General features: G+C 35.0%; 1 protein-coding gene and 1 long non-coding RNA gene across 2 annotated transcripts in view; both read left to right on the top strand.

Annotated features, from left to right (window-relative positions):
* LOC126006058 (uncharacterized) overlaps positions 1 to 25,574 on the top strand; it is a 684,655-nt gene that overhangs the window by 188,045 nt on the left and 471,036 nt on the right. The gene's annotated exons all lie outside the window — the stretch shown is intronic.
* The window catches only part of MAN1A1 (mannosidase alpha class 1A member 1), a 221,995-nt gene that overhangs the window by 187,576 nt on the left and 8,845 nt on the right, over positions 1 to 25,574 (top strand). The window contains 5 exon segments of the mRNA XM_049771358.1: positions 2,985 to 3,108; positions 4,303 to 4,396; positions 17,188 to 17,303; positions 22,769 to 22,988; positions 24,133 to 24,305. Coding sequence (XP_049627315.1) covers positions 2,985 to 3,108; positions 4,303 to 4,396; positions 17,188 to 17,303; positions 22,769 to 22,988; positions 24,133 to 24,305 — 727 coding nt within the window.

The following is a 25,574-nucleotide window of genomic DNA, read 5'->3' as shown; positions in this document are numbered from 1 at the left end:
CTACATTCAAGGAAAGCACCTACTATACTATACCTTCAGTTCTAGTTTTTATACTTTCTTAACATTATTTTCTAGCAGTGAAAATTACATAAACACACATTTATAAGTAGATTCTGAAATAAAAGACCAAAAAAGTATCTTAAGGAGGCAAAGTGATGGCTCAAAGTGCTGAAGCATGTGCATTAATGAGGTAGCTTATGTTGGATTCCTGGTAACCACAAACCCTTGAGCACCACATCAAGAGTAGCATCCAGTCACCATCAGGTGGGACCCAAAATAAAACATAAACAAAAATCTTAAAAAATCACTTGTAACCAAAACTTAATTTGACTGAGCACACAAAAATTAGAGAGACTTTAGACATTTAGACAAAAATAAAATTAGACATTGCATGTCTGCAACTCAACTATGAAGGAAATCACAGTGGTTTCAATAAAAATAAAATTTCAAAAATACTAAATCATAAAATTGAATATAATATAAGATACTTTTCTCAAATAAAAGAATACATAATTTTTAAACCTCCAGTTTTGCTCACTTTATAACTTAGGTTAACTATAAGTATGTGTTTCAGAACAAACTAGATTTTGTTCTAAAAAGAAACAAAAATCACAATGTAAATCACAATAGTTTCAATAAAAATAAAATTTCAAAAATACTAAATCTTAAAATTGAATATAATATAAGATACTTTTCTCAAATAAAAGAATACATAATTTTTAAACCTCCAGTTTTGTTCACTTTATAACTTAGGTTAACTATAAGTATGTGTTTCAGAACTAACTAGATTTTGTTCTAAAAACAAAAAAACAAAAAATAAAACTGAGGCCAATTGGGAATTTCAAAACTTTCATAATTACTACAGCATCAAGCCCTGCAGAAGAAAAAATGATAAAAATGGAAGGATTTACTCTTAAGGTGTAAGTAAATAAATAAGGCAAAAAGCAAAGTGGGAAGGAAATCTAGGGGAGAGGTTTATAAAGAAGTTAGCTTGGGTGGCGCTAGAAGTAAGGTGTCTGCCTTGCAAGCGCTAGCCAAGGAAGGATCACGTTTGATCCCCTGGCGTCCCATATGGTCCCCCAAGCCAGGGGCAATTTCTGAGCGCTTATTCAGGAGTAACCCCTGAGCATCAAAGGGGTGTGGCCCGAAAAACCAAAAAAAAAAAAAAAAAAAAGAAGTTAGCTTGGTAGGGCCAGAGCGATAGCACAGTGGGAATGTTTATCTCATAGGCTGTCGACGCAGGAGCAACCCAGATTTGATTCCCAACATCCTATGTGGTTCCCTGAGCCTGTCAAAGCAATTTTTAAGCACAGAACCAGTAGTAATCCCTGAGTGTTGCCAGGTGTGGCCCAAGAACAACAATAACAAAAAAAAAAGTTAGCTTGGAAAGAAGACAAGTCCAAAGGCCACTGAAGTTAAATTTCTAGTCTCGATTCCTGTCTTCTCCCTGTCTTGCACAGCACCATCTTTCCCAAAGCCCTCCCTTAGAAGCTACATTAGTTCCTAGCTACGTTCCTGCTCTTTTCTATTCCTGTTCATATTCTCCTTTCTCTCATTTTTTTCTTACTTCTCCTTCAAGAATAAACTCAGTACACTGAGGGTTCACTCAAGTCATAGAATACATGACTTATGCATGAGCTCCTAGAGTCTCATTACAGCATGGCATGATTTCCAAGTCACACATGTGCCAAGTGTGACTCCTATGATGATAACAATTAAAAAAAAGTTGCAAAATAGTAATCAGGAGTCTCCTGCCTACAGAATCATGGGTAACCCTACCATCTTATGCTTGGTGCATCTTCTGCTCTTAAGTGCTTAAAGAATTTTCCAGACACTTATTTTGGCATTTGCCTTACTCATTTGGAATCATTTATGCTCAGTTATTTCCCACACATTATGCATTTAGACCTATGAAGAAGAGTGATTTTTATTTCATTGTAACCATTTTTATATGTACCAAGAATAATAATATATACTATAAATATGTATATACTATATATATATAGAAATATATATTCTGGAAACAGTAAGTTTGTAGTAAATGTACATTTGAACCAAAACCAGAATGATTTTCAGCTTTCTGCGAGGGGATTTATGGTCAGGAGAAATCTTGAAATCTTTTTAAATTACTACATATGTCTTGACATTTTAAGTGGCTCTCAAGAAATAAACTGTACCCAAGAGTATGACTATGTAGCAAATCTAAGACTATGTAGCAATGACTAAGCAGCAAGAGCTACTTTATATGTGTTTGTGTATTTAGAATTAATTCATTCTTAAAAGCATTTACCCAGGATGAACCATGAGGCAATAATATTTGAGCTTATGTTCTTAGCCCCTTTTAAATTTGAATTACATCATTTTGTTTAAATACTTGATAGATCAGGATGAGTGAGTACCTTAGAAAACTGGTAAGTAGTATGGGGAGAAATGTAAGGAAATCTAATTAATGGACATTTTGGAGACAGAATGGATATATAATCAGTGTGTCTTTGAAATTTACGTTATATACAGTGGAAAGAATGTGAATGTCTACCAATAAATCTTGGACTTGTAGGCTGAGATTAATTAAACTATTGATGGTTTTTATTTGGGAGTGGGGGCACAGTAGGATGTTGTTTTTGTATAGTTTTGCTTTCTATTATACTTACATTTAATATTAGACTTGCACTTTCTAAAATATTTGCTTATAACCAAAAAGAAAGCAGCAACTTCTTTCTGACTACAGGAAATAATTATTTTTTATTTGGAGATTGGTGTGAGCCTAACACAATTTTTATACTAGAAAAAAACTAACTGTATAGACTATTATTAAATATCTGACGTGAACTTTAACTGAAATGCCATTATTCAATAGATTTCTCTTTTAACCAAAAGTTATTAACTAAATGTTATTATTATTATATTATTTTAGAAGTGCGGAGGGTTTATGGAGAATTGAATAAGTGTGATCCATAAGTCTTTTTATCTCTTCTATTCTTTAGTGGTATTGGAAGGAACTGGCCCTGGGCCTCAGGTGGCAGCAGTATTTTGGCAGAATTTGGAACTCTGCATCTGGAGTTTATGCACTTGAGTTATTTATCAGGAAACCCTGTCTTTGCTGAAAAGGTGAGAATCTGCAGGATCTATTGATTTCCAGAAAAGCTATTGTGAGACACAAGTTATTGTGTCTCTACTAAGAGACATATTAGTACTAATAAGGAAAAGTTCACAATCAAATTTAATAGGGTTCTTTATGAGTTTTATTACATGCAGCCTTTCACTTAACCTAACTATAAACCCACAGGTTTTCCCTGGCACCATTTTCAGTAGGAGAAGGTGTAGCTTACACATTTGATTCTCTGCACCCCAAGCAAGTCACCTTTTATCTAGTTATTTTTTTCATTATCCAAATTTATACAGTATTGGGCCAGAGAAATAATACAGTTGGTAAGGTGCCTATTTTGTATGCTTCTGTCCTGGGTTTGATCCCTGATACCTTATATGGTCTCCAAACTCCCTCAGGAATGATTTGTGACCTCAGAGCCAGGAGTTTATCTTAAATACATCAATATACAGTTGTGACCCCAAAACTTTAAGTAATAATGAAAAACTATAAAAAATTTTATGACTTTAAAACAAGTATGTGACTTTTTAAATTCAGAAGTTTATCAAATAAATAACCAATTGAATTACTAATTTTCTAAAAACATAGCTACACATATTTTGACAGTTGTATATTCAACTTAGAACATTGCCTTTAGCTTTCAGCAAACTTCTCATCTTCTTTTACAGAAAAACTCCTTGGAATAGTTGTTTCTATTGTCTTTTCTTCTTACCTTTTATTGTCTTGAACACATTCCAATTGGATTTGAACTTATTTCAATCATGGTGGACACTATATTAACAGATATGAAATTATTTTTATCACTTGTCTTCCTTGTCCTCTCAACTTCTGATGTATTTGCTCATTTCTTGCTCCAGGAGACGATCTATGTCTTGGATAATAGATACAATACCTTCCAGATTTTGCTCTGAACATGCTAGTGTTCTTTCTAACTCTTCTTGATCCTCTTCGTCAACCTCAAAATATTAGAAAGTCCCAAACTCATACCTAGGCCTCTTTTTTATTTTCACTCTCTACATTTATCAGTCTCATGGATTTATATATTCTCTTCTATTGTTTTTAACCCCAATGCAACTATTTTCAATTTTGTATCTCAATTAACCTTTTTTCTAACATGAATTAATATAATCAAGATAAAGACATAACAATAATGGTTTTCTAAGACTCTGATAATAATATATTGTTTTCTGTTATAGGTAATGAATATTCGAAAAGTACTGAACAGTCTGGAAAAACCAGAAGGCCTTTATCCTAACTATCTGAACCCCAGTAGTGGACAGTGGGGTCAATGTAAGTCACAGGATTACCATTGTCTTAAATACTTGATGCTACCTACATTGCTTATACTAGCAGACAAAATGGGCATAAAATTGTAAATGTAGTTGCAGAATGTTTTTCAGTTGAAATATGAAGTCAGGACCCTGTGAAGGATAAGGACTCCCTTTTAGGCCCCAACTTGGGCCTGAGATGCCTTGGAAAACCCAGAAAAGCCCCAGAAGATCCTAGCTAGACCTTGAAAGATCCCATCCCCAGTACTGAGAACTCAAAGCATGTTGGAAAGAGCTGGAAAACTGCACTGAGAACTTGCCATTTTGCCTCCCATATCAGGATCTTGCAAACTACACAGGTGCAAAAGTGGCTGTGCATTTCTTTACCTATTCTGATTTTACTGGCATCCTATTTCTAGTCACATAACCCTATAACAATAGACAAACAACACCTCCTGACTGCAAAACTCACAATGGGCAAGCAATGAAGAACTAACACCACTATATTTAGTGAATGATGATAGTGACTCTAAGATTCAACTAATACTAATCAGCAACATAACTTCTTTGATAAGGACTTTACAGAAGAAATATTGGGCATGTTTAAGAATCTCAAAGAAACAATGATATGGAGAGCTGATAAATCACAAGAGGGGGCCAGAGAGATAGAATGGAAGAACGCATTTGCTTTGCATGCAGAAGGACGGTGGTTCAAATCCCAGCAACCCATATGGTCTCCTGAACCTGCAGAGTGATCTCTGAGTGTAGAGCCAGGAGTAACCCCTGAGCACTGCCAGGTATGACCCAAAAACCAAAATAAAATAATAATAATAATAATAATAATAATAATAATAATAATACTAAAATTAATGAAAAAATAAATCACAAGAGGAAATGAAAGCTGAAATGAGGGAATTACAAACAAATATGACAAAACTAAATAGTTTAATAAAAGAAATGAAAAAATCAGTGGAAGGCTTCAGCATCAGAGCAACAATAGCTGAGAACAAAACACTAAGTATATTGAAAACCTTAGTTTTCAACTAAGGATGTTGAAATGAAAAAATTTCTCAAAAATAAATGAACAGCAAAAAGAACTGTGAGATGAATTGTGGGGTCCCAGAAAGTCTGTATAGTAAATAGGCAGGCTACAATATGTCATAGTTAATATGAAAAAGTTCATGACCTTCCTATATGAAACTAAGTAAAGAGAAGAAAATGAAATGAAAAAATATCCCATTCACAAGTACTCCTCAGATCATTAAATAACCTAAGAATCAGCTTAACCAAAGACGTGAAAGGCAAATACAAAAAACAAGACACTATTTAGAGAAATAAAAAAAGACATGAGGAAATAGAAACACATTCCTGCTCATAGATGGAGAGAATTAACATCATCAAAATAGCAAAACTCCCAAAGCATTATACAGTTTTAGTGCAATCCCTCTAAGAGTAACATTGAAATTTTCCCAAGAAATACGTCAAATACTTCTGAAATTAATATAAAACAGCAACTCCTTCAAACAGTCACAGCAGTCCTTTTGAAAAAAAGGGATGGAAGGTACCACTTTCCCAACTTCAACTATATTACAGTGGTAGAAAACAAAACAACATGGTACTGAAATAAAGACAGACTCTCTGATAAGTGAAATAAAGTTGAAAATCCAAAGACAGATACTCAGACATGTAATAAGTTCATCTTTGATAAAGGAGTGAAAAATATGAAGTAGAGCTAGAAAAGTCTCTTCAATAAGTGGTGTTGGGGAAAACTGGTTGGCCACATGCCAAAAATGAACTTGGCCCTTTTCCTGTATCATTCCAATTTTAGTATATGTGCTGCTGAAGCAAGCACTGGGCCTCTTCCTAAAGCTAGACATAGCATCAAATAAAAATGAATTAAAGATTTTGATATATGGCTGTAATTCATAAGATACATAGAGGAAAATAGCTAGATCTTCCCATGACATTAAACTAGGGGTATCTTAATGATGAAATACTAATGACCAAACAAACAGAAGTAAAGATAAACTAATGGGAATATTTTAAGAAGTTCCTGTATTTCAAAAGATATGAAGGCTAGAATACAAAGCAGCCCACTGGGACAAATTATCTGGACACACATACCTGAAAAAAGGTTAATATTCAAGATATAAAGTGCTGGTAGAACATTATAAGAAAAAAGGCATTCAACCCTATCAAAAATGGGAAGAAGAGATGAACAAAACCTTACTCAAAGAAATCCAAATGGCCAAAAGACACATGAAAAAATGCTTTATATCACTAATTATCAGGGGAATGCAAATCAAAACAATAAGATGCCACCACACACCAATGAGACTGGCTCTTAGCACAAAGAATAACAACTAGTGTTGGTGTGTATGTGGGAAAATAGGATCATCACTCACTGCTGCTGAGACTGTCATCTGGTCCAGTTTGTGCAAAACAATATGGACATTTCTCCCTAAAACTAGGAATTGAGTATTATGTCTATATAACTCAGTAATTCCAATTTTTGGAATATACCCTACTGGCCCCAAAACACGGTATAAAAAAAGACATCTGCACTCCTATGTTCATTGCAGCACAATTTATAATAGCCAAAATTTAAAAATAAACCAAGTACCAAAGAGATATGAATAGATAAAGAAACTATACACATTGTAATACTATGCAGCTGTTAGAGAAAAAGTGGTCATTAAATTTGCTGATATAAACATAGAGTATCATGCTGAGTGAAATGGCTCAGAGGGGATGGTACAGATATAAAACAATAACATTTATTTGATGAATACTTAAGATCTTTGGCATTGAAAATGCAAGCAGGGTATTTTTCTACTTATTTTTAGGTTAAGTATATAAGGATATAATACGGGTCACGAGCTAATTGAAATAACTTTGGAGTAGAAGAAAGTATTATACCAGAAACCATCACATATCTCCTTAGGGTCTTGACAAGGAGTGTAAAGATTCAGAGAAACTGGACCACAATGCAGGATGAAAATGTACTCTGGATCTTATCTTCCCTCAGACTATCTCAAAAGATTTTTAATAAGGATATCTATATTTTCTTTGTTTATTTCTTTAAGAGTTAGTGTGTTTATTTCTATATATAATGATATCCTCCTCTAATCACCCCCCCTTTTGTTTTGCTTGTTTTGGTTCTGCTTAATAAGAAATTCTAGTAGAAAAGTCTTGCTTGTGATAAAAAAGCTCAGGCTAAAACCAGGGCACAGAGATTGTATAGCTTGTCATTTTTACCCCAAAATGAACCAATAATATAATATGGCATTGTTCCTCTTTGCATAGGCACACTAAATTGAGAAAAACTTATGTATAGAAACAAGTTCTTGTCTAATAGGAATAAGATCCCATAAATGTTAAAATACAGGGGCACTTTCCACCCTGCACATTTGTCATTGGTACTCTACTTAGACCTCATGTGATCGGACATTGACTGTTCAACCTCAAGCTCTAGATCCCAATCTTAGATCTGGCATAGCTCCCTGCACCAGCTATGGCCACTCACGGTCTAACCAGACTCTCTCTCTCTCGCTCTCTCTCTCTCTCTCTCTCACACACACACACACACACACACACACACACACACACACACACACACACACACACACACACACACACCAGGGAGGCCCTAATACCGCTCTGGCACCAACTTGAGCCAGGATAGGTTTATATGACACCCTGATGATGAGGAAACAACAACAATCTTGATTTAAGGGCAGGTTGCACTACCTAATGGTGAGATGAAATCAGAAGATACTCCATTCTAGGATCTGTGTAAAAACCAAGACCACTAATTATAGAAGACTAACTTCAACAACTGTGACTGAGCAGAATTTTTCCTGATACCATAAAGAAAGACTATCCTAGGTTTCATCTTAGGGTCTGTGCAAAAACCAAGATCTCTAATTACAGAGAATTGACTTTGACAATCGTGACTGAGCAGAACTTTTCCCAGCACCATAAAGAAAGACCCTAGAGTTTGACAACTAACATATAAAGAGCCTCTAGTCAGTCCCATGAAAGTATGCTTCAAGGGTAGAGACACCCTGTATCTCTTAGGCCAAGGGAATTTTCTTTCTAATTTTCCCAATATTTACTGTGCCAATGGAAAAAAAAATTTGCCACATTTGCCTCTTTCTTTTCTTTTTTTTCCTTCTCTTAAATTTATTTTTATTTATAACTTCTAGATAGGAGCTCCTGCCTTTTAGAATGATAGAACATGAATCATCTTGTTCTGCCTCATATTTCTATGTCTTCCTACATTTTGAAAAGAAAAAACAGATGGACACAAGGGCCAACTTGTCTAAGGAACATTGAGTAGAAATAAAAAAAATGGTCAGACTTAAATACCCAAACCAAACAATAGAATCAAGAGACCCAAACTACAAAAAGCTACACACAAAAGGGACCTGTTACATTAGCAGTCAAGGTGCTAAGGGTGGAGGTATGGAAAGCATTCTGGGAACTATGGTGGAGGAAGTTTGTACTCGTGGTAAGAATGGCCCTAATTCATTGTACCATAAATACAACTGTGAAAGACTTGTAATTCAAAAAAAAAAAGTTATGAAGTTAATTTGCAAGAGCTGGTAGATTAAGCAGGTGAAGAATGCTGAGATGTAAGATGCTGTACTGTCCCTAAGGTGCTAACAGTAACCTAAAATTTCACTCTTCTTTGAGTTTTGTTAGATTTGAATATATTCTTAGATAATTATTACTCACAGATACTTTAGAAATACTATTCTTAAAGAATAATTTAACTTAAAGCCTGGGGACATAGCTCACTGGTAAAACATTTACCCTGCATGTGTGAGAACCTAGACACTGTTCCTTACATCAAACAAAATATAAAAGAGTGACAATAATAATTTACTTCAGAAAAATCAACAGTTAATTGGGACTGGAGAGATAACACAGCGGTAGGGCATTTGCCTTGCACGCAGCTGATCCAGGACAGACAGTGGTTCGAATACTGGCATCCCATATGATTCATTCCTTCCATGAGCGATTTCTGAGCATAGAGTCATGAGTAACCCCTGAGTACCTTTGGGTGTGACCCAAAGAAAGAAAAATAAATCAACAGTTAACTCTCTAGCTTTATTTATTTATTTATTTATTTATTTATTTATTTATTTATTTATTTATTTACTTTTGGTTTGGGGATCACACCCGGCAGCACTCAGGGGTTACTCCTGGCTCTATACTCAGAAATCGCTCATAGCAGGTTCGGGGGACCATATGGGATGCCGGGATTTGAACCACCAACCTTCAGCATGGAAGGCAAAAGCCCTGTCTACCTCTCCGGCTATCTCTCCGGCCCCCAACAGTTAACTCTCTAGATATTAAGAGCAGGAGATCACAATTAAGGTTGCCATTTAACCTAAGCAAAAAATGATCTGTACATTACTGATATCCCTAAGACTTTCATAGGCTCGTACGGTGAAAACTATTTGTATAACAATGTTAAAACTTTATGCAATCACGTAAAGACTTTCATTATGAGATTGGTATAACATTAACAAATGAGGAATTTTTTATATTACATAATAAAACATGTCAACATTTGAATGATCTGTATGATTCATTGAACCAGTATTTTTCAAGTGAATACTATTAGAAAATCTGTGTGCTAAAATATCTATAACAAGTGAAAAATAACCAATTAATTTTAATTTAACATTACAAAAACTCATTGACATTGTTTTTCATTACACCTTGTTGCTAGTGCTCCCCTCAAAAATGCCAGAATAATATCTAAAAGTTATTAAAATATTTAACTATTTCTAGCTATGTAAGATTGAATTTTCTTCATATATTTTAGAACCCCCTTTATTAACATCCTCATTTCTTTTTCTTGACAACTTCACTTTGGGTAATCTTTTATCATAGTATTTCTCCTAAGGGCCTTGAAATGTTTCAATGATCCTCAAACTTTTTAAACAGGGGGCCAGTTCACTGTCCCTCAGATCACTGAAGGGCTGAACTACAGTAAAAACAAAAACTGAACAAATTTCTATGCACACTGCATATATCTTATTTTGAAGTGAAGAAACAAAACGGAAACAAATAATGTATGTTGCCCATGGGGCCACAGTTTAAGGACCACTGCTTTGTCTTAGTCATACTCATTCATCCTAATAAATAGTTTCTTATACATACAGTTTGCTAATGTGAATTTTGTAAATAATTGTATACTCCATTAATTCAAGTATTTATCTATCTCTGTTTTTTGTTTTTTGGGGGCTTTTTTGTTTGTTTTTGACCACACCCAGTGATGCTCAGGGGTTACTTCTGACTATGTGCTCAGAGATCACTCCTGGCTCTGGGCACCATATGAGACGCCAGAGATCGAACCGAGGTCTGTCCTGGGTCAGCCACATGCAAGGCAAATGCCCTACCACTTTGCTGTTGCTCCAGCCCCTTATCTGTCTCTGGTTGGAATACTGCTTCCATTTATTCTCTTTATTCTCTTTGCCCAATCTCCTCAGTTGTGCCTGAGAGACAATCCATGATCTTGATCACTGATTATATAGAAATAACTTGTGTCTGTTGAAGCTTGATATGGAGTCTAGATCTTTAGACAGAATAGTCACCACTTTATCTTAACAGTATTAGTGGTAGTATTATTAGCATCATCAAGGAATTTCTTTGAAGTGAAATGTTCATATTTAGGTGAAGCCTGCAAATTGAATTAAAATACATTGACTATTTAGTCCATTTTGTCCTGAATCTCTTACTATTGTTTTTTCTTTTTTTTTTCTTTTGGTTTTGGGGCCATACCCAGTGATGCTCAGGGGTTACTCCTGGCTCTGTGCTCAGAATTTGCTCCTGGCGGGCTCGAGACACCATATGGGATGTTGAGGATCAAATCTGGGTGTGTCCTAGGTCAGCTGCATGCAAGGCAAATGTCCTACCCACTGTGATATTGCTCTGGCCCCTGCTTTTGTCATTTTTTATTAGGAATTCCCACTGAGAAGAAAAAAGTTAATTTCACCCTTTAGAGAGTATATTTGAATGAGTATATTAAACATTACCTTTGTGTAATGAATAATGTGTAGCATTGGGAAATCTATGTATGTATTTTTCTAAAAATAAGTTCTATAAAATATATAAAATATAATGTATAAAATATAAATACATATGAATATATACATATTTACATACATATATTCTTTTTAAATGTAGGCTTTTCCTCTCTGCTAATAAAATCAGGCATGTTCTTCTGTCCCACATTCACTAATAAAGTATTCTGTCACTAGCACAGTTATTCAGACACAAGAAAACCTTAGTGAGTGGTATGCTAAATTATCACAAAGATGTTATCCTCTATGATCCTCTATTTTGGTTTTTAAAAATTAAGAAATAAAAAATAAAGACAGGGGATAAAATAATAAGAAATTAACTAGTAATACCTATATTAATTAACATGTGTATTATGTAACCCTATTTTCTCCTCCAAGTGTTCAAACTTGCATCTTCCATATATTAGAAAATCATAACTCAAAAAGAGAGGAAAATAAAACTGCTTTAGGCTGTTAGTTTTACACTCCCATTGCTTTAACTCTGAAGGACATGTCTGGATCATAGCCATCGTTTTCATTTATTTCATTTAGTCTTCATTATTTTGACAGTAACCGGTTAGTGATTTGCTTTACTACTTTACCGTGCATCACTTGTGTTTGTCTCCTGCAATCATGTTTATAACAATGGGGCATATTATTGATGAGATAGTACTTAGTCTGTTTAGGTTGTAAATGTCAGAGGTTTCTGTGATGATGTATTTAGGAAACAGTAAAGGTCACTTCAAACACTGCTATTTTAAGAAGCAGTCTTAGAATTTTAAACACAGGAATTTGAAAACTAATTTAGAATAGAAAAATAAAAGCTAGTTTTGGACTTTTTACAATTGAAAATTGGCCATATGTTACTACATTAAAATACAGATCTTCAAGGCCAAAGAGATAGCACGATGGTAGGGTGTTTGCCTTGCATGCAGCCAATCCAGGACAGACAGTAGTTCGAATCCTGGCATCGCTGGGTGCTGCCAGTTGTGATCCAAAAACGAAACAAAACAAAAATACAAAAAAAAAAAAAAAACAGATCTTCCAGGGTGAATAGGTAGTACAAGTAAGGTACATATCTGATATATGACCACTTTAATTTGATCCCTAGCACCACCTGAACCCCAAGCATTGGACATTTTAGAGTGAAGCTCTGGAGACCCCTGGGCATTGCAAGGGTGCCAAGATAATTCCTGGACACAAAGGGTCTAGACAGCACTCTATTATTGGGGCCCCACATTGAATTATTAGGCCCCTTTGCCAGTATCACGAGAGAAAACCCCAACCTGCTTCCCCCAAATACAAATCTTTTAGCTTGAAAATATTTAGTCCTTATTAAGATTGACTAAGAATGGGGCCAGAGTGATAGCACAGTGGTAGGGCATTTGCCTTATATGTGGCTGATCCAGGACAAATGCAGGTTTATCCCTGGCATCCCATAAGGTACCCTGAGCCAGGAATGATTTCTGAGCACAGAGCCAGGATTAATCCCTGAGCGCCACTGGGTGTGGCCCCCAAAAACAAAAACAAACTTTAAAAAGATTGACTAAGAACTATTTTGTTGTATTCAGTTGTTTCCAAAGTACCTACAGTGTGAGATATTCTTCTAGAGACTGATTTGGACCTGAAAACAACCCAGTCCCTATCCTCTTGGATCATGGTCTGATAGAAGTAACAGTAGAATGAAAGGAACCATCATATATTATTTCAAATGTAATGAATATTTACTATGGAAAAGTGCATAACAGACTTAGGGAGAAAGACCAAAGTAAAAGATAGGGTTGAAGAAAAGGGGACTAATTCACCAGTTTAACTTTAGCTTCTCAAGTATATCTCCAACCAGCGTTGTTAGATGAAAATTGCCTTGATAGGTATAACTAAGTCATTGAATATAAGATTGTCTTTATTTTATTTTATTTTATTTGATTTTTTGGTCACATCCAGTCGTGCTCAGGGGTTACTCCTGGCTCTATGCTCAGAAATCACTCGTGGCAGACTCAGGGGACCATATGGAATGCTGGGATTCGAACCACCGACCTTCTGTATGCAAGGCAAATGCCTTATCTCCATGCTATTTCTCTGGCCCCATAAGATTGTCTTTTAAAACAGATAACATCTAGGCCAAGAGATATTACAGAGATTAAGGTATTTGCTTGCATATGCCCAATCCTATTTTGATCCCCAGCACTAGATACAGGTCCCCCAAGTCCTGCCAGTAGATCTGAGAACACAGAGCCAGAATTAAAACTTGAGTGGCACCGTATTTGTCCTAACACTCCCTCCAAAGTTTTGAATTAGAAATTTAAAATACGATTTTAAAGTAAGTCTTTTTCTAGGGGAAAAGATGATACCATTTTGGATGAATACATTGTAATCCTTCCAGGAATATCTTAGAGCTAAAACAGAAGAGAAAAAAGCAAAAGAAGGTCATTTTGTTGTTCAAATTTTTCTGAAGTCTAGGAATGTCATGTTCATTTTATTAGATTGTATCTGGGTTTTGTAGGTAAACATGTTTGGAAGGAAAATTATTACAATTAAACTGTAACCAAAAGAATGCAATTAGTGTTAAATAGAAAGAAAGCAGATTCTTCAACATTATTATAGACGTGGAAGACCTTAATGAGTTCACAAAAAAAAAAAAGCTCCTAGAAACAATAAATCAGTGCAGCAGAATGACTAGCTATAAAGTCAATACACAAAAATTGATTTCATTCCTACAAACAACGAATCAGAGGAGAAAAAGATCAGAGTCTATACCATTTAGAAGTGTCAAAAACATCAAGTACCTAGGAATCAACTTTTTTTAAAGTGTGAAAACTTTAAAACACATAAGAAGGAAATTGAAGAAATTCCAAGAATAGAGAAAAGCATTCCATACTCATGGATTAGAAAAATCAACATTATCAAAAAGACCATCTTACGTTAACTACTATATAGATACATAGGAATCCCTGTTTAAATTTGTACAATATTCTTCAAGGACTTAGAAAAGCCAATTATAAATTTTGTGTAGAACTATAAAAGTCTCCTGATAACCAACTGGATGGGGGCATCTCATTACCTACCTTAAAGCTATACGACAAAGCCACAATAAAGCAGCATATTAGAACAAAGTCCAATTTTCTGACCTCTGAGTCCGATTAGAATATTCAGCAACAAACTCCAAATATATGATCAGTTAATTTTTGAAAGAGGAACCAAGAACATTACATGGAATAAAAGACACCCTCTTCAAAAAAATTGTGTTGGAACAATTAATCACATTAAAATTTTAAAACTGGATCCATATCTCATACCTTAGAAAAAAGTCAACTCAAAGTAGATCAAAGACCTTGAGATCAGACCCTAATCTGATCTCAGTGTGTAAAGTACATTAAGTACATTGTGGAAAACATAAGTAGGACACCACAAGACTTAAGAGTTCTCCGTGATACAGTGCCAATAACAAAGACTATAGAAGCAAAACTGAATAAATGGAACTACATCAAACAAAAGGTTTCTATATGGCAAAAGAAACAAGGGCTAATACAAAAGACAGCTGAGTGGAAGAAAATATTTGGACTTAACGATTTAACTTCCAAAATCTAAAAATTGCATCAAAAATGAGGAGAGAAAATGAACAGATACCTCTCTGAGGAAGATCAACAGATGGAAAACAACACGTGAAAAAAAATACTCATCATCACATCATTAGAGAAATGAAAATCAAGACAACAATGAGATATCATTTTACACCAGTGAGGGTGGCACATCTCAAAAATACTAGACACAATCCTTTTGGAAGGGGAATGTGGTGAAAAGGGAACTCTCATCCACTGCTTGTGGAAATGTTGTCTTGCTCAACACTTATGGAAAACAGTATGGAGGCTTCTCAGTAAACAGCATATAAACAGCCAGTAAAACAGCCATATGACCATGCAATTCCACCTTTGGGTATCTATCCCCATGACAGGAAAACATTCATTCAAAAGGATGTGTGCACAGCACTATTCATCGCAGCAGTCAAGTACTAAGAGTTGGAATCAACCTGGATGCCCAACAACAGATGAGTGGATCTTGAAGATGTGATACATATATATAATGGAGTACTACAAAACTCTTAAGAAATGAGGCAAATATGCAATTTGCTGCAACATGGTTGAAACTAGAAGATACTATTTTAAATGAAGTAATACAGAAGAAGAAAAATACAGGATGATATTACTTATGGTGTGGTATTCAGAAAAAAACTTCATGAGGGAAAAAGGGATTAAATGGGAGCTGTCTAGAATACCCTTGGCCCCAGAGTATAGTTAGGAGAAAGAAAGGAATAGAATGTAATGGGAGAAAGACAGATGTGAAATAATGGGACAGGAGTCAAAGAAATTCAGGTACTTTGGTGGTGTTAAAGGAGGAGGACAGAACTAAATATACAAACCACTGAGTCAACCATATGAAAATCATGAGATCCAAACTTTAACAGTGAAACTTAAAAAATGTCTGTTATGATGGCAGGCTGCTGAATGCAGGTAGGAGTCAGGTAACAGTGGGGTGTGGATTCTGGAAATATTGGTGGAGGAAAATTGACACTGATGGTGGAATTGGTACTGAAACATTGTATGTTCTAAATTTCACTTAAAAAAACCTTTGTAAATCACAGTGCTTTAAATTTAAAAAAAATTTTAAATAGGAAACAAACAGATTCACAGTAGGATTTCAAGTAGGTTGCAAAGTTAAATAGCACACACCAAGGTATTGTTTCACTGGATCTTTCCGAACTTCTATTTTCTCAGTTGTAGTGAAGACATCTACCCTATAATTTGAAAGTTTACAGTAATATATGTGATGGATCTGTCAATAAAAAATGAAATTGAGGAAGACTTCTTTCTTTGGCTTGTTTTGGTTTTAAAAATCACATCCAGTAATTATCAGGGACTATTCTGGCTTTATGCTCAAAAGTGTACCCTGGCACTGCTTGAGTGACTGACCATATGTGGTGCTGGGGACTCAGGCCAAATCAGGGACCTCAACCAAAATCAGTAGAATGCAAAGAAAGCACCTTAACCTTTGTACTATCTCCCTCTCCACTCAGAACCATTTTATCCTTCAAATCAGTAACACTGGAAAAACTATCAAATAATCATAATAGAAAGAAGAAGAGAAATAATTTCAAGTATGTAAAGATCTTTACATTTCATTGTAAGGCAATTAAAAATATTTATAATACATTCAACATAGTTTTCATTATTGGTATTTAAATCAATAAAAGATTTATCTAAGTATGGATTAGAAACATTTTAAATTGGCATTTTTCTTAAAGACTAGACTTTTGGGGAGGACACACCCGACAGCATTCAGGATTACTCCTGGATCTGCGCACAAAAATCACTCCTGGAAGGCACGGGGAACTGTATGGGATGCTAGAATTTTGAACCACCATTCTTCCTGGATCAGCTGCATGCAAGACAGCCACGTTACTGCTGTGCTATCTCTTCAACCCCCAAAACTAAACATTTTTAAATTAAGCATGATAATATATTTTATCTTCATGTTTATAAAACTTTCCTGGTAACTTAGAGTATATTAAGTCGCTTATTAGTAAACATTCTCATCTAAGAATATTTTTCTGAAAACAAGGGATTGATTGTAAGTCCTTTCAGACATAGGTATTTATATTCTAGTGCTGGTGTGATTTTGTTATACTGTCTGAAATAAAAACTTAATCACTCTCAGATTCATTTTCCTTTTTTTACAGATCATGTTTCAGTTGGAGGACTTGGTGACAGCTTTTATGAATATTTGCTTAAGGCATGGTTAATGTCTGGCAAAACAGATCTAGAAGCTAAGAAGATGTATTTTGATGCTGTTAAGGTAAACTCAGTAATTAAATCATCTTGCCACTCAACTGTAACTTGTAACATATATATTAATCAAGATTTAACAGATAAATGAAATACTACATGAAGAGCTGAAGAGATAGCACAAGGCTGCTTACCTTACATGTAGCCACTCCCATTCGATCTCTGGTACCATCCCAATTATTGTCAGGAATGACCTGACTACAAAGCCGTACAGGCAAAGGAGAAATCCCAAACATCTCTAGGTAGAGACAGCCCATACACTACCATAAATTTCATGTATCTGTAAAATAAGTGTTTTTCTGCACTGAGGATTCTCTTTCTGCTTCTAGTTACAATTAAAATTATGATTTCACCTTTAAAAATATTATGGGGGGATATGCTCAGTAGCTATGTCTATTTGAAGTAAATCATTCTCCTTGCCATTTTTCTCTTCTATTTAAGGTATCCTCTAGTTTTCTGGTTTCTTCGCACAAAAGACATACATAAATATTTCTATAAATAAAAGAAAGTGAGATTTTTTTTTGGAAACAATAAATTTGGAGTAGGAAGGAGCAAAATTTCTAGCTATTCAAATCTCTTAGGCCAAGTCAAAGGCTGGCCTTCAGCTCCTATCTTGACTTTGATTTCAGCAAAACCCAGAAAAGATCACTGTATGGTTGAGGAAAATGCCCAAGAACAATGAACATCACCATCCTCTACTCAAAGCTGAGTGAGGCCCTCAGTGCCAATGGGTAATCAATTTATAAAAATACTGAGAAACCAATATATAAAAATTTGAACTAAACCAGACAATTTTTAAGAAAGTTTTATCATAAATTTTCAAAGGTTTTTTACAATATAGAAAGAATGAAACGAAGTATATTTGTGAATTGTATAGTATGCGCTAGTGTGTTCGATAGTTTAAATTGTTTGCTTTATCCCAATAGTTTAGATGTTGCTTACCCAGTTTTACCCAGATAAAAGAAATTAATCTCAGAGACATACAATCAATATTAAATTCAAAATTTATTCTGAAATTTGTATCAACATCTCTTTCTTTATATTTCACTACTACAGACTTATTTGCAATAAGAATTCCATGTATATGTAAATGTTTCCTTGTAGTCAGTAGCTTATTAAAATAAGATAAATAAATTAGGGTGATGTAGCAAGTCTTTTAGAAAGTAACCAATGTAGAATCAACTGAGAAATAACCCACTTCACACACTGATGCAGACATAGTCCACAAGTGGCTTCCACTGAATGTGGATTAACACAAATTGTAGCACTAACATCAACATATTTAAAGTTCCATCAAAAATTAAAATTGAAAATAGAGGTTCCCACCTTTTTCACAGAACCTTGGGCCATAGGTTACTTTGTTTTATCACATATCCCTCATTTTTTCTATAAAACTAAGAAGAAAGGAATAATAAAATGCTAGGAGCTAGGGGTCAAGTGCCTCAGATACATTGGTGGGAAAAATATAAGGGCAGAACTAAATACCCAAGCCAAAGTCAATTAAAGGACCTAAATTTAACATTCTAAACTTAAATGGACCTGTATACTGGCAGGCTGGGGGCAAAGGGTGGTGGTATAGGATGCACTCTGGATCCATTAGTGGAGGGAGGTTGACACTGGTGGTGGGAATGGCCCTGAACTCACTATGTACCTGAAATTCAACTAAGAAGGACTCTGTAGAGCACAATTGTTTAAATAAAATAAAACAAAAAATTTTAAATTGAAAATAAAGTTAAAATATTTATATTAGAATTTAATACCCAGTTTAACAATTATATAAACTTTCTTATATTAATGAAAGACATTGCAAATAATGTTATGTAATATAATTATTAGGAAAATTTTGGCATTTTTATTATTCACTTAGAAATTTTTCTGTAATTGATTGTAGTAACTCATGTGGGGGGGATGAAAAGTTGTAGTCCCCAAATATAGTGCCATTCTAAGTCTTGTATTCCTAAGAAGACATTTGGGTGATTTTGGTATTGGCTAATATTTGTTTGTTGTGGGTTTGTTTTGTGTGTGTGGGGGGGGGGGGTTTGGCTGAGTGGTGCCTCATAGTGTTACTCAGGACTGACAGCAAACCAATGTTAAGGTCCTCAAAGGTACACCCAGCAATGTTTGGGGGAGCATGTAGTACTGTGAATCAAACTGGGATCAGCCATCTACAAGAAATGTGTATTAAATTAACCCTTCTACTATCTCTCTGGCCTCTAATTTATTTTTGGTTAGCAAAGCTTGTCAAAGTAAGCTTACTATTTTGATAAGTAACAGTATCTTACAAAGCAAAGTTTTTCTCTGCTATGTTGCAGTTGAAAATATTATTATTAAAAAAAGGGGGGGCGGAGAGATAGCAAGGAGGTAAGGCGTTTGCCTTTTATGCAGAAGGTCATCGGTTCGAATCCCGGTGTCCCATATGGTCCCCCGTGCCTGCCAGGAGCAATTTCTGAGCATGGAGCCAGGAGTAACCCCTGAGCACTGCCGAGTGTGACCCAAAAACCACAAAAATATTATTATTATTATTATTATTATTATTAATATGGAGAAGATCTTTTGTATTATTCTAGACATTTAATTTGCCAGAGATCATTTTATCTTCAGGTTTTTTTTTTTTTTGGAAGACATTGAATTTGAATGGCTTAGGTACTCAGGGCTTAGTCCTGGCTTTGTGCTCAGAAATCATTTGTAGAAGGGTTCAGTGAACCATATGGGTGCTCAGAATCAAACCTAGGTCAGCCAACTACTATCTCTCTAGCCCTTCTGTGGCTATTTTAATAACAAAACAACTTGAGCTCTAAACTGACAATTATGGCCTTATCTACATTCTCACCTTGCCAGAGGTTCATTGGAGCGAATTTTTCCTGAGCATCCAAAACATTATACATTGAAGATTCTAAGGTTTCATGAATTATTTTTAAATATAGATTGATGAAATCATAAAATATTCAACACACATTTTTTCTAATAAGTTCTCTATTGACTTCCTGTTTTCAGACTTAATAAGTACTCTTTTTTCTTTATTAGTTTATATTTTCCTATTATACATAAACATTGTTTTTAAGGTCTTGTTACAGTTTATTTTAAGAGGAAACAACTTGGACAGAATCCTGCCAAAAATAATACAGTACTTTAGTCTGGATCTGTAACAGAGTAATAATGTTTCTCTAATCCATGCTTGAAAGCTATTACTCTTGCCATGTAGAAAGAATAATTTCTTGGGTGATGAACAAGTATCTGCTTGAAGGACTTTATTGCAGTTTCTGCTATGAGAAGAGTAAATAGCTAAGATGTTCTGTTGTATTTAATAAGAATGAAATATTAATGTAATAACTATTAATAAAATTAGCTTAACCACAGTTAATGAGTATAGTAGTGTGTTCATTTATTTCTTAGCATCTTAGTTCCATTTATTTCTAACAAAATTAGGAGAGGTTTCCTTGTCATTCCTTTTTCTTTTTTGAAATGATTTTTTAACAATACAACCATTTATTATTGTCTTTATGTGGATGTTGCTGCACCATGACATTACCAGAGTTCCTGGACCCTCCACATTTTTCTATGATCCCTTACCCTAATTTCATTCTCCCTTCCCCTTCTGTGCTTTCCTTTTCATTTCTTCTTCTCTGTTACTTGTTTGACCCTTTAGTATTCCCTAATAAAGTTCTAAAGACCCTCTTTATTTTATATATAATTATGGTCAGTATAGACAATCATAGTCCTGTTTCTTCTGCAAAGTAACTGCAAAGTGACATTTTTACTTTAAAATAATATAATTTACAAGTGCTCTTTCTTCCTTCTTTCTTTCCTCCTCTTTTCCTCTTTCTCCCTCATTTTTTCTTTTTTCTTTTTCCTTCTTTCCTTTCTCCCTTCTCTCCCTCTCTCCCCCTCTCTCTTTATCTGCTTCTCTGTCTTTCTTTTTCTTTCTTTTTTCTATCATTCCTTTGAGGATACAACTCTTAGCTGTGCTCAGGGATCACTTCTGGTAGTGCTCAGAGATCATATGTTTGCCAGGTACCAAACCTGGGCCAGCCATGTCCATTGCAAGGCAGGCACCTCACCCCAAGCTTTTATTTTGTTTGTTTGTTTGTTTGTTTATTTGCTGTTAAAGGATCAGTAGTCCTTGGGAGGAAATAAAGATATTTCATATGTCATTTTGGTAACCTTTCTCCCAAATTTTGCCTTCTTTTTAAACAATTTTTTATTTTTAATATAGTTATTAGGAAGAAATTAATTCTCTATTGTTCCCTAATGATGAAAAATGACCTTCATCAAAGTGTTAGTCACAATACTGATTGCTTTACAAGTGAAATATTATAGACATCTCTAAGTAGATGCTACTTTATGGATAAGGACACTTTGAGAGTTAGTATACATTAAGTAGTACCCACAGAATTCCCAGAGTATATATCAGCATTAGAATCATGTCAAGAAATCCAACTCTACGGTGCAGGGGATCGAACCTGGTCCATCCTGAATCTGCTGCATGCCAGGCAAACACCCTACCACTGTGCTATCTTAGGTGCAGGCAGTAGGGCATTTGCCTTGCAAGCCCTAACCTAGGATGGACCGCAGTTTGATCCCCCAGTATCATCCTGAGCATCACCAGGTGTGGCCCAAAAAACAAATATATATGTGTATATATTATATATTATACATATTATATGTATATAAATATATATATCCAACTCTAGAACAAAAAATCTTTCCCTCCCTGTTTGACTCCTACCAGGACTTCAGAGAACAGAAGGAAGGATAGCACACACATGTACTCTATTCTTCCTTTTTAGTAGGTCTGTGTTTGGTGTTGTCCCTCCATTTGTGAATGCTGAAATGTGCTGAGCAACTTTACTGTACAAATGACCTGACTAATAAAGGGATATGATTTTTGTATATGAAGGCTGTGCTTAATCATGGAATCAAACCACAAACAACAGGGATGGCTAAACACTGATAACTCTAACTAGCCAAAGTCAAAGGTATAAAAAGTTTGGGGCCAGAGTGCTAGCACAGCAGAGAGGGTGTTTGTCTTGCACTCAGCTGAACTGTGTTCAATCCCCAGCATCCTGTATGGTCCCCCAGGAGTAATATCTGAGCACCACTGGGTGTGGCCAAAATTAATTTACAAATACACAAAGTAGGGGCCTGAGCAATAGTACAGTGTTTACCTGGCACGCAGCAGATTCAGGATGATCCTGGTTCAATCCCCAGCATCCCATATGGTCCCCTTAACCAGGAACTATTTCTGAGAGCATAGCCAGGAGTAACCCCTAAGGGGCGCCAGGTGTGCCCCCCCCCAAATAAAAAACAGAAAGTAGAAACATACATTTTATGAGTTGATTTAGGATTGTAACAGAATATTAAAATTGTAAGTGATTTTATTCTCGGGGGGAGGGATTTTTAATGTAGAAGTATTTTTATAATTCATTTAAGACAGATTCATAAATCTTGAAAATAATTTCACTTTTTTTTTTTCAGGCAATTGAGACTCACTTGATCCGCAAGTCTAGCACAGGACTGACTTATATTGCAGAGTGGAAAGGAGGCCTCTTGGAACATAAGATGGGCCATTTAACCTGCTTTGCAGGAGGCATGTTTGCCCTTGGAGCAGATGAAGCTCCTGAAGACCTTACTCAACATTACCTTCAACTTGGGGCTGAAATCGCCCGGACCTGTCATGAGTCTTATAATCGCACAGGTGAGCACATGCGATTCATCATTTACTCTCTATCCCACATGCTTTTATTTTATTCTAAGAGGAAATTGATCATTGGTACTATGAAAAGTACATCAACATGCCCAAGGAGTGATCATGAATTTTATCTTAAAAGAACTTCTATTTTTTCTTGAAGAAAAATTTCTTTTCTTAAGAAGCACTGATTCTCTAATCAAAAAAATAACACTCTTACAAGTCTATTATGGACAACTTTCTTAATAATTGTATTTTTACAAATAAAATATAACACCCTAGCTTTGACAAAAAGTAAAAATCCAGGATCTGGGGAGTTAAGATAGAGGTTAGGGCAATGTTTTCAACCTTGTATGTGGCCAATCCTAAGATAGTCCTCATATGGTTTGCCTAGCATCACCAACAGTGTTCTCTCAGTTCAGAGCCAAAAGTACCACTGGGTATGACCCCCAAAATTATTGTTAACAAAATAAAAATCTAGGCTCGAAAAGGTTAAACTAGTTTAACTCATCAGTCCTAAATTACTGAGATAAACTTTAAGCAAGGGTTTCTGTTCTGGTACAAAAAGAAACTTGGTCTGTTGTAAACCATCATTAATCTTCCCAGTATCCTCATAAAATATATTATGAGTCTGGTTCCCTTATAAAATATGAGATTGAAGACAGAGATTCAATAACTGATTCCTCCAAATGTAATGACCTGGAAATCTCAGCCCCTGGTCATCCTGCCAGCTAATTAGGCACCTTATTGGCCATTACACATCTACCTGGTGGGGACTCAGAAATAATAGTTAAACAAAGAAAATAAAGAACCATTGTCATTTTTTAAAAGGACTCTTTCTGTGACTACATGTTTTATAGTTTAGTCATCTTAACTTTTAAACATTATCTAAATGTTTCTTATCTAAATGCTCTTAAATGAGTTTCTATATCTTTTCTGAATATTGTAGTTAAAGTTCTTCATTAAAGTCATAGATAGTGAGTACTGTCCAAGACAGTAACTCCTGTCTTACATTACATGTCATTTAGTTATGAAACTAGGACCAGAAGCTTTCAGATTTGATGGTGGTGTTGAAGCCATTGCTTCAATAAAGTCATAAATAGTGAGCACTGTCCAAGACAATAACTCCTGTCTTACATTACATGTCATTTAGTTATGAAACTAGGACCAGAAGCTTTCAGATTTGATGGTGGTGTTGAAGCCATTGCCACAAGACAAAATGAAAAATACTACATCCTACGGCCAGAAGTGATTGAGACTTACATGTACATGTGGCGACTGACTCATGATCCAAAGTACAGAAAATGGGCATGGGAAGCTGTAGAGGTAGGTTTTAATTTCTTTGCATTTTCTAGAGATAAGAATTTCTAGAAATAATATTCAGTGATACCAATAGAATTTGCATAGCAAATTTCATATGATTTTAATTTGTTCTACTCAAATTTGTAGTTTTTTTTATATTCCTCTTTCTATATTCATTTGCTTTGTATAACTGAAATAAATATACCAACTAGTGAATTTTGATTTTTGAGGAGATATCCTGAAAGGCCTATTATGAAACAAAGTTCCTTTGACTGTAGAAATTGATGATCACTTAATTCCACAAAGGCTTACTGGTAGCACAAAAATACCTCAGTCTTCTTTTTTCCCAAGAAACTGCTATAACACAATTTTTAAAATAGTATCTTTATTTAAGCACCTTGATTATAGACATGATTATAGTTGATTTTCAGTCATATAAGGAATACCCCCTTCAGCACTACAACATTCCTATCACCAATGCCCTCCCATTTCCTCCGTATCCCCGACTTTTATTTGAGACAGACATTTTATTTCTCTCACTAATTAACATTGTCATAGTAGTTGTTAATGTAGTTATTTCTCTAACTGCACTCACCACTCTTTGTGATGAGCTTCATATTGTGAGCCCATCCATCTAGCCTTCATCTCTATTGTCTCTGGGAATTATTACAATGTCTTTTATTTTTAACTTATACAAAACGTCTCATAACTTTTCTGAGTCTAAAGTTTGTGTCATCTGATATTAATATGGCCACTCCAGCTTTTTTAAGGGTGTTGTTTGCTTGGATGATTGTCCTACAACCTTTGATTTTGAGTCTATGTTTGTTCTAACTATTCAGATGTGTTTTTTGTAGGCAGTAGAATGATGGATTCAGCTTTTTGACCCATTTTGCTATCTGTGTCTCTTAACTGGTGCATTTAGGCTATTGACATTGAGGGGGTAATTGTCATGGGATTTAGTGTCATCTTTGTGTAGAAGTTTGGTATATCTGTTGGTCTGTCTTTTTTTAAAGTAGACCTTTCAGTTTTTCTTTTAAAACTGGTTTTGAGTCTATAAAATTTCTGAGCTGTTGTTCATCTGTGAAGCTATGTATGCTTCCTTCAAACATAAAAGTGAGTTTGGCTGGGTGCAGTATTCCAGGTGAAGCATTCATTTTGTTGAGTTTTGTCACTACATTCCACCACTAACTTCTGGCCTTAAGGGTTTCTTGTGACAGGTCTGCTATAAATCTTAAGGCTGCTCCTTTAAATGTAATATCCATTTTGATCTTGTTGCTTTCAGTATTCTATTCA

Source organism: Suncus etruscus, chromosome 4, assembly GCF_024139225.1.
Source record: "Suncus etruscus isolate mSunEtr1 chromosome 4, mSunEtr1.pri.cur, whole genome shotgun sequence".
Classification (NCBI taxonomy): domain Eukaryota; kingdom Metazoa; phylum Chordata; class Mammalia; order Eulipotyphla; family Soricidae; genus Suncus; species Suncus etruscus.
Note: the sequence above shows the minus strand (reverse complement) of the source record. Positions and strands in the feature narration are given on the sequence as shown.